At 55.3% G+C, this 9,409-nt stretch overlaps 1 protein-coding gene across 1 annotated transcript in view; it reads right to left on the bottom strand.

The window, feature by feature from the left end:
* Positions 1-9,050, bottom strand: part of LOC131728104 (DNA replication licensing factor mcm7-like) — a gene marked incomplete at its 5' end in the record, with an annotated part of 9,228 nt that extends 178 nt beyond the window's left edge. The window contains 21 exon segments of the mRNA XM_059019285.1: positions 1-905; positions 1,375-1,484; positions 3,396-3,564; positions 3,718-3,983; positions 4,480-4,602; positions 4,604-4,657; positions 4,659-4,693; positions 4,915-4,998; positions 5,397-5,528; positions 5,725-5,839; positions 6,800-6,937; positions 6,939-6,986; positions 7,911-8,048; positions 8,183-8,269; positions 8,271-8,364; positions 8,472-8,494; positions 8,496-8,597; positions 8,687-8,737; positions 8,740-8,853; positions 8,992-9,023; positions 9,026-9,050. The exon segment at positions 1-905 is cut by the window's left edge and continues 178 nt beyond it. Coding sequence (XP_058875268.1) covers positions 692-905; positions 1,375-1,484; positions 3,396-3,564; positions 3,718-3,983; positions 4,480-4,602; positions 4,604-4,657; positions 4,659-4,693; positions 4,915-4,998; positions 5,397-5,528; positions 5,725-5,839; positions 6,800-6,937; positions 6,939-6,986; positions 7,911-8,048; positions 8,183-8,269; positions 8,271-8,364; positions 8,472-8,494; positions 8,496-8,597; positions 8,687-8,737; positions 8,740-8,853; positions 8,992-9,023; positions 9,026-9,050 — 2,154 coding nt within the window.
* Between the last annotated feature and the right edge of the window lie 359 nt (positions 9,051-9,409).

The following is a 9,409-nucleotide window of genomic DNA, read 5'->3' as shown; positions in this document are numbered from 1 at the left end:
CACACACGCACGCACGCACACGAGAGAGAGCTGCTGCTTCTCCGAGGGGTGCGTGTGTGTTCATCACCAGGACTGGCTGCAGTCCCAGTATTAATGTGTACGAGGAGGAGATTCAGTCCACGTATAAATGTGCATGTGGAGCGCTCTGCAGAAACACAGATGATCCAGACACTATGAACACTATGGGTCTCTATGAACATTGCCCAGTCTGTACAATACTGAAACAAGTCCGGTTCTGTCCGGTCTATACAATGCTATAATCCAGCCCCAGCCCATCTCGGTCCGGTTTTTACACAAGTGTGAAATCAAGCCTGGTTTGGGCTGAACAATGCAGAACCAAGCCAGACCAAACCGGGCTGGAAATGAGACTCCCGTTGCACATTTCAATCCATTCCTGGTTTCACTGTGGAGTTTAATAAATCAGACACACCTGAGCTTGTTACCTGAACACACTGGGGGCTGATCAAGCTGGTAGTAAAACCTGGACTGGGCGACACTGCTGTGCAACAGGAGTCTGATTACCATCCCTGCCTATTTACCCTAATAGAACACATATAAAAGAATAAAGCAAGCTTGGGTTTGGTCTGTACAAAACGCAGAACAGAGTCCAGTCATCCCAGACACAAATCCAAAACGCCAGGCTGTCTCGTGTGTACAGTGGAGAGAGAAGAGGACCGGGCTGCGGTGTGGTCTACACGAAGGTGATGCGGGTGCGAGCCTGGTTGACCTGCCACACGTTGAGCTCCTCGTACTCCTGGATGGCGTCGTGGATCTGCGCGGGAGTGAAGCCCTTCGACACGCAGCGCTGCTCCGCCTCCGCCAGCTTCACACTGCGCCCCCCCGCGCCACCCCCCGGAGCCATCTCCCGCAGCGTGGAGAAGATCACATCCGCTGGCCGCTGTGCCCTGAGGGGGAGAGAGAGGGGTCACAGGGGGTCTGGACCAGCGATCGCGAGACACACAGTCACAGGGAACGGGTGCCGACTGTGTGATCTCATGTCAGGTACTTGATATGTACAGTCTCTCTTACCTGCTGGTCTGTCTGTGTGTATAGTCCCTCTCTCTCTCTGTGTGTGTTACCTCCTGGTGTGTGTGTGTGTAGGGTGTCAGTGTATCAGTGTAAGTGTGTCTCTTACCTGCTGGTCTGTCTGTGTGTATAGTCCTCCTCTCTCTGTGTGTGTTACCTCCTGGTGTGTGTGTGTGTGTAGGGTGTCAATGTAAGTGTGTCTCTTACCTGCTGATCTCTGTGTGTGTGTGTGTATTAGGGTGTACAGTCTCTCTCTCTCTCTCTCTGTGTGTTACCTCCTGGTGTGTGTGTGTGTATATATATATATATATATATTATATATATATAGGGTGTCAGTATCTCTCTTACCTGCTGGTCTGCGCTTTGTCAGCCTGCAGAGAGTCCTTGGACATCTCCATCAGTCGCATAGCTTCATTCACATCCTCCTTCTCAACCGTGTCCACCAATCGCAGGCGAGCCTGGGGGGAGGGGGAGGAGCCAGGGTTAAGGGCAGGGCCAGGGTCTAGTTTCAACACCACCACAAAGTCCTCCACAGCTCGGGTCAAACCTCGGACTTGAACACACAGCTGAGGGTTCAATTACTGCTTGGCTGAGCCGGGATTTGAACCTGCTGGTAATCGAGACCCCTTTTCCTTTCACCGCTGGAGCAGCGAGCCACGAGAGACGAACGGGAATAACGATGCTGTGTTTGCGTCGCGCTGTGCCAGCACTGTCAGACCGAGACAAGTGCAATGCCTCTCGCAGCGGCAGCAATTGCTCAAGCCTCAGCCTCTCAACACTGGCCAGTCCTGGATCGGCTCGGCATGCTGGGGAGAGCGCGTCTCCACTGGAGCGAGAGAGAGACACACAGACAGACAGACAGACCGACCGCGAGGCTCCTCCTCCAGTATTAGTATTCAGATGACTTGATCAGGTTTAACAGAAAGTAACTGATCACCACGCACGCCGTACAAAACTAGAACGAATCACAATGCCGGCTCCACAGACCCACCGTAAACACTGCAGCCTGATCCGAGCAGAGAGAGGGGGAGAGGGAGGAGCAGGAGGGGGAAGGGGAGAGAGGGAGGAGAGCAGGAGGGGGAGAGGGAGAGAGGGAGGCAGGCTGTTCCAGGCCACAGTCAGTTTTGCATGGGTTTGCACAGCGGCACAGAGAGGCACAGGCTGACTGCAACCCTGCAAAACTCACTGGAGACCAGCAGGAAACCCACCAGACACACAGAGAGAGACACACACACAGCAACCCTGCAAAACAGAGAGAGACAGAGACTGACAGACAGAGACAGACAGCAGCCCTGCAAACTGAGGCCACAAAAAAAAGTCTACCAAAAGTCATCATAGCAGTATTTCAGGTTAGACTACTACAAAAAGCGATGGTGTGTGATTCAATATGTTAACAAGGCAACATTATTCAGCAGCTTTCATTGGACTTCAGGAAGCAAACTCAGTTCATTCTGAAACGGTTCGGCCCCAGCTGTAGGCTTGCAGTGTGATGTCGCCCCCCTGTGGTCAGCAGCTGCTGGTACCTCGGGGCTTCAGGAAGTGCTGGCCTTGCAGTAGGTTCAGAAATCCACTACCTGCACAAACAGCACTTTGGAGGCACCGAGGAGGTGGAGCCCTCTAGTGGAGAGAGAGGACGCTGGGGCAGGCAAGCCAGCCTCCCTGGAGGAACAGGAACGCGTGTGCGGAGACCATGCGACACAACCAGCTGAACACACACACCTTAGTAACAAAACCATTTCATTGAAGAATTAATAAAATCAACACAAGCTGTATTTATGCAATTTGATAGCTTCAGTTTTTTTTGCGGTTATCAAAAACGAGTGTAAGGTTACCACAATGATAGAGAAAGTGTAAAAAAAAAAAAAAAACACACCCCGAACATTTACAAATATAACAATTAAAAAGGGTAGGTTTTAAACCTGTTTGTTTTTGATCGATTCTATCCATCATGAAGATGATGAAATCTACACGCTAATGTTCTTCTGATCCCAGTTCCCACCCGTTCGATGCCAATGACCTCCCTATGCTGCAAGTGCCCACAGTGCGGTAGACGTGCACAGAGCTACCTGCACTGTAAGCACTTTAGCACAGGAGAGGTCCTTTTGAAAAACCAAAACACACACTTAAGAGATTCATTCAGAAAAGAAACAAACAAACAAACAAACAAAAAAGTCACACACACAGTTCTCCAGATGCCAAGCTTTGAAGAGCCGGCCCCAGGCTCTACACTGCCAGACTCTCGTTCCCCGCTCCCTCCCTCAAGTGTTTTCAGGAAGGAGGGGGGGTCCTATCTCTGCCTCAAGTTCTCTTCTTCGTCCCCCCCCCCGTCCCCCCCCCCACAGACAGCCCCGCCCCGCCCCGCCCCTCACCAGCGCGGTGGACAGTCTCAGGATGGACAGCAGGGTCCTGGCAGAGGTGAAGGTGGTGTCCTTGTTCACGCGCGCCTCCTTCCTCATCTCCACGTACGCTGCCGTGATGTAATCAGACAGGGATTCTGGGATAGCGGGCTGGTGACGCTTACAGAGAGCCACGTAGCGCCTGGGGAGAGGAGGAGGAGGAGGAGGAGTCGGGTTCAAAAGGGGAATCATCTGAAGCAGGTTGAACTCAGCAAACCCGTACATTTGGAAATAAGCCTCCTGTTGCACAGCGCTAGTTTCCCAGTATGCTACACGGGTCCCAGTGCACACTCACCTCATGAGCTTCATGTCCAGGGCGCGGTGGCGGGACGGGGGCTGGTGGTTGTGCTGGTGCACGTATGTGATGTGCTGGGCGAGCCTCAGGTCGCTGTCGCGGTCGGGACGGTCCTGGATGAGCCACAGCAGGTCGAAGCGGGACAGCAGGGCAGCGGGCAGCTGGATGTTCTGCTCCACGCTCTTGCGCGGGTTGTAGCGCCCGTACGCGGGATTCGCCGCGGCCAGGATGGAGCAGCGAGCGTTCAGGGAGGTCATGATGCCGGCCTGGGGGGAGGGTCACATCGCATTCAGTGCAGGAAGAGTGAGCAGGGAGTCCAAGTTAAAGAATAAAGCTGCACTGAGATTGTATCTTGGATATTACTTTATCATGCTCTGAATATTTACCTATCAATTATTTTCATAAGAACAGAATGGTTGCTATGGAGATAGTTTCCACCGCCCCCCCCGGCTATGCAGATGGTCTGCCCTCCCTCTCTTTCTGTGCAGATGGTTTGCCCCGCCCTCCACCCTCTCTCCGTGCAGATGGTTTGCCCCGCCCTCCCCCTCTCAGTGCAGATGGTTTGCCCTGCCCTCCCCCTCTCTCCGTGCAGATGGTTTGCCCCGCCCTCCCCCTCTCTCCGTGCAGATGGTTTGCCCCGCCCTCCCCCTCTCTCCGTGCAGATGGTTTGCCCCGCCCTCCCCCTCTCTCTGTGCAGATGGTTTGCCCCGCCCTCCCCCTCTCTCCGTGCAGATGGTTTGCCCCGCCCTCCCCCTCTCTCACCTTGGCTATGGAGATGGTCTGCTGCTCCATCACCTCATGGATGGCGGTCCGGTCCGAATCCATCATCTTGTCGAACTCGTCTATGCAGCAGACCCCCTGATCTGCCAGAACCAGCGCCCCCCCCCTCCAGGGTCATCTCCCCCGTGAGGGGGTCCCGCATCACCGCCGCGGTCAGCCCCCACCCCCGATGAGCCGCGTCCCGTCGTGTACTGACCTGAGGTTAATAACAATAATAATAATAACTCTAACAGATTGAAGTCTCGTTCTGAAATCAGCTGGTATTAGTTTATAAACTCAAAGCTTGAAATGCAGTTCCTATGCTGGAGAACGCAAGACTATGAAGTTCATTAGAGGGACGAGCCCTGCAGCGTGTTCAGGTATAACAAGCGGAGGCGCGTCTCCTTACTAAACCAGGACTGGATCCCCAACACTCACTCCTGGGAGCCAGCCGGTCGATGTAGGACAGCAGCTGGGACTTAGCCACACCGGGGTCCCCCATCAGACACACATTGATGTTCCCTGGAGAGAGAGAGAGAGAGAGAGAGAGAGGAGAGAGAGAGAGAGAGAGAGAGAGAGGGGAGAGAGAGAGACAGAGAGAGAGAGAGAGGGAGAGAGAGACACTGAATTAGACAATTTATTTCTTAGCAGACACCCTTATCCAGGGCGACTTACAATTGTTACAAGATATCACATTATTTTTACAGACAAGTACCCATTTATACAGTTGGGTTTTTACTGGAGCAATCTAGGTAAAGTACCTTGCTCAAGGGTACAGCAGCAGTGTCCTCCACTGGGGATTGAACCCACGACCCTCCGGTCAAGAGCCCAGAGCCCTAACCACTACTCCACACTGCTGCCCAGGTACAGTGAGTATGATATGGGGGGGCTGGCTCAGTGGGCGTGGGGGGGGTGCTCACCTCGTATCTTCATGCCCTTGGGGGTCTGGTCCACGCCCCCCACCAGCAGCAGCAGCAGGGCTTTCTTGACGTCCTCGTGGCCGTAGATCTCCGGGGCGATGGAGGAGGCCAGCTTCTCGTAGAAATCCTCCTCTAAACACAGAGACATCATATTATTTTTGTCAATGAGTCATTCAGCAGAGGATTTTATCCAAAGAGACTCACAGAGACTAGGGGGGTGAGTCACTTCCAATAGGAGCTTCTTTGTTTTTGTCTCGTACTCTTCCCCTCCCTGTAACTCCCCCCCCCCCCCTCCCCTCCCCTCCCCTCCCCTCCCTCCTCTCTGTACCTGTGATTTGTCGCAGTTCTTCCTCGCTCAGCTCCTCGTTCCCCAGCTCGTCATCCTCACTCTTGTTCATCATGATGATCCTGTGAGCCTCCAGGTACGTCTCTGACAGCAGACCCTGCACACACACACACAGAGAGAGAGAGAGAGAGAGAGAGAGAGAGAGAGAGGAGAGAGAGAGAGGAGAGAGGAGAGAGAGAGAGAGAGAGAGAGAGAGAGAGAGAGAGAGAGAGAGAGGAGAGAGAGAGAGAGAGAGAGACACAAAGACACACACAAGTGGAGGTTAGTGAACCGCTCCTGTACAGCCCCCCCCCCCCCCCAGCCAGGACTGGAAATGAGACTCTTGTTGCACAGCAGCTTCACCCAGTCCAGGTTTTACTAGCAGCTTGATAAGCCACACAGTGTCTGATTAACCCCCCACCTCCCCCCTCACCATCACCTGCGTGGCCTGCCTGAACCCCGCCCACCCCCTCACCTGCGTGGCCTGCCTGAACCCCGCCACCCCCCTCACCTGCGTGGCCTGCCTGAACCGCCACCCCCTCACCTGCGTGGCCTGCCTGAACCCCCGCCACCCCCTCACCTGCGTGGCCTGCCTGAACCCCGCCACCCCCCTCACCTGCGTGGCCTGCCTGAACCCCGCCACCCCCTCACCTGCGTGGCCTGCCTGAACCCCGCCCACCCCCTCACCTGCGTGGCCTGCCTGAACCCCACCACCCCCTCACCTGCGTGGCCTGCCTGAACCCCGCACCCCCTCACCTGCGTGGCCTGCCTGAACCCCCGCCACCCCCTCACCTGCGTGGCCTGCCTGAACCCCGCCACCCCCCCCTCACCTGCGTGGCCTGCCTGAACCCCCGCCACCCCCCCTCCACCTGCGTGGCCTGCCTGAACCCCCTCACCTGCGTGGCCTGCCTGAACCCCCCCCCACCCCCTCACCTGCGTGGCCCTGCCTGAACCCCGCCACCCCCTCACCTGCGTGGCCTGCCTGAACCCCGCCACCCCCCTCACCTGCGTGGCCTGCCTGAACCCCCCCCCACCCCCTCACCTGCGTGGGCCTGCCTGAACCCCCCCACCCCCTCACCTGCGTGGCCTGCCTGAACCCCGCCACCCCCTCACCTGCGTGGCCTGCCTGAACCCCGTCAGTCAGCAGCGGCAGGAAGATCCCCGAAATGGCCACGTGATCTCCGGGCTGAGCGAGGCGCGTGTTCTCACCGCGCACAGAACACTGACATGCTGCGCGGGATGTTACCCACCGGCACCTGATCACTCTGAGAGAGGAGGAGAGAGAGAGAGAGAGACCAGCGTGAACGAAGCTAGAGGAGACCGAGTCAAGCACACCAGCGTTTGGGCTCCAGTGCCTTCATCAGTGTTATTGAAACTAAACTGAGTCAAGCAGACCAGCGTTTGGGCTCCAGTGCCTTCATCAGTGTTATTGAAACTAAACTGAGTCAAGCAGACCAGCGTTTGGGCTCCAGTGCCTCATCAGCGTTACTGAAACTAAACTGAGTCAAGCAGACCAGCGTTTGGGCTCCAGTGCCTTCATCAGCGTTACTGAAACTAAACTGAGTCAAGCACACCAGCGTTTGGGCTCCAGTGCCTTCATCAGCGTTACTGAAACTAAAACTGAGTCAAGCAGACCAGCGTTTGGGCTCCAGTGCCTTCATCAGTGTTATTGAAACTAAACTGAGTCAAGCAGACCAGCGTTTGGGCTCCAGTGCCTTCATCAGCGTTACTGAAACTAAACTGAGTCAAGCAGACCAGCGTTTGGGCTCCAGTGCCTTCATCAGCGTTACTGAAACTAAACTGAGTCAAGCACACCAGCGTTTGGGCTCCAGTGCCTTCATCAGCGTTACTGAAACTAAACTGAGTCAAGCAGACCAGCGTTTGGGCTCCAGTGCCTTCATCAGTGTTATTGAAACTAAACTGAGTGAAACAGACCAGCGTTTGGGCTCCAGTGCCTTCATCAGCGTTACTGAAACTAAACTGAGTCAAGCAGACCAGCGTTTGGGGCTCCAGTGCCTTCATCAGTGTTATTGAAACTAAACTGAGTCAAGCAGACCATCAGTGTTATTGAAACTAAACTGAGTCAAGCAGACCAGCGTTTGGGCTCTAGTGCCTTCATCAGTGTTACTGACAATCAGAGAGAGCGAGTCAGGCATGCCCTCCTATCGCTGCATGTTCCCCTCACTCACGTGCTCCTGGATCTTGACCTCCTGGAACTTGATGAATTTGGAGCCGCGGGTCTGGATGTAGAGACGGCCGCCGGACTTGTTGGTGACGCACTCCTGACTGGGGCACATGATGAGGGGCATGAAGGTGGGAGACTGGATCTGAGAGGAGAGGAGAGGAGAGAGAGATTTACTACCCCAAATTCATCAGCAGGGTTCCTGGCGTTCCCCCCGGTTGGTACAGCCAACCCCCCCCCCCATTCCCCTCGGCTGGTACGGCCCCCCCCCGTTCTCACCGGTTGGTACGTCTCGGCTCCGCACTGGTCGCAGGTGTACGTCGCCACGACCATCATGGGCTTGACCTCGGTGGCGCGGGTCACGATTGCCCCGGACCGTCACCAGCTTGCCGATGCACTCGGCCTTCACATCGCGGACCACCCGGGGCTTCGAGGAGCTGGGGGGCTTGAAGTACACCTCGCTGGGGGGGGGGGGGGGGGGGAGAGGGGGGGTTAACACACTGCTGGAAAAGCCACTGGCGATGGAGCGTGTGGATACGAGTTCACAGGGGTGGGGGGTTGTACTCACAATCTCCTCATGAGCTCGGGGGGGGTACTGGTTCCGGGGGTCCCTCTCGCTCTGCTCACGACCCCCCCTCTGCTCCATCAGGAGGCGATGCTCGATGTAAACGTCCAGGGCGTCCCTCGAGACAGTCTGGGGAGGGGAGGGGAGGGGAGGGGTTAGCTTGCTCGAGTGATTTTTTTAAAGGCTTCATGAATCTCTTTTCGCAGCCCCCTCCTCACCTCGCCCCCCCGGTGCTCAGGCAGCAGCTCCTGCAGTGCGTCTGCGAAGAGGCCGGTGTGTAGCGGCGCGTGTTCTCAACGATGGAGTCCACGAGCTCAGGGTCCTCCTCCCCCACGTCATCCAGATCAACAACGAGAGACACCTGCTCCCTGCGAGCCAGCCGGGGCTGAGAGAGTGAGGGGGGGGGGGGAAGAGAGAGAGAGAGAGAGAGAGAGGAGGGGTTAGAGGCAGGGAGACCTAGAACCTGCCGCACCAGACGCACACACACACACACACACACACACACACAGAAACACACACTCACCAGCTGGACTCCATACTTGAAGAACTTCTTGACTCATCGTCGCTATGAAAATTCCTCAAGAAACTCTCCTGCATTTCTCTGAGGAAAATAAATAAATAAAACATCAGAATACAAGAGAACCCCAAACCCTGGAGTGCAGAACAAACCCAGCTCACAACACGACTCTGACTTCCCTGCCCTGCACCTCACCACTTACATGCACACCACCACAATATCAAAAAAAATATATTATATTTATATATATATATATATATATATATATATATATATATATATATATATATATATATATGAGGTTGAGAGATTAGCTAGGATTTTAATCGTGTAAATCTGTGTTGTGGGATGAAGGTGCTATTCTGGGGGGGGGGGGGGGGGGGGGGGGGATTTCAAAATAAATCTCTCGAGGAGATCAGCAGTA

The sequence above is a fragment of the Acipenser ruthenus genome, unplaced genomic scaffold (genome assembly GCF_902713425.1).
Source record: "Acipenser ruthenus unplaced genomic scaffold, fAciRut3.2 maternal haplotype, whole genome shotgun sequence".
Taxonomy (NCBI): Eukaryota; Metazoa; Chordata; class Actinopteri; order Acipenseriformes; family Acipenseridae; genus Acipenser; species Acipenser ruthenus.
The sequence above is the reverse complement of the archived record's forward strand: the minus strand, read 5'-3'. Positions and strand labels throughout refer to the sequence as shown.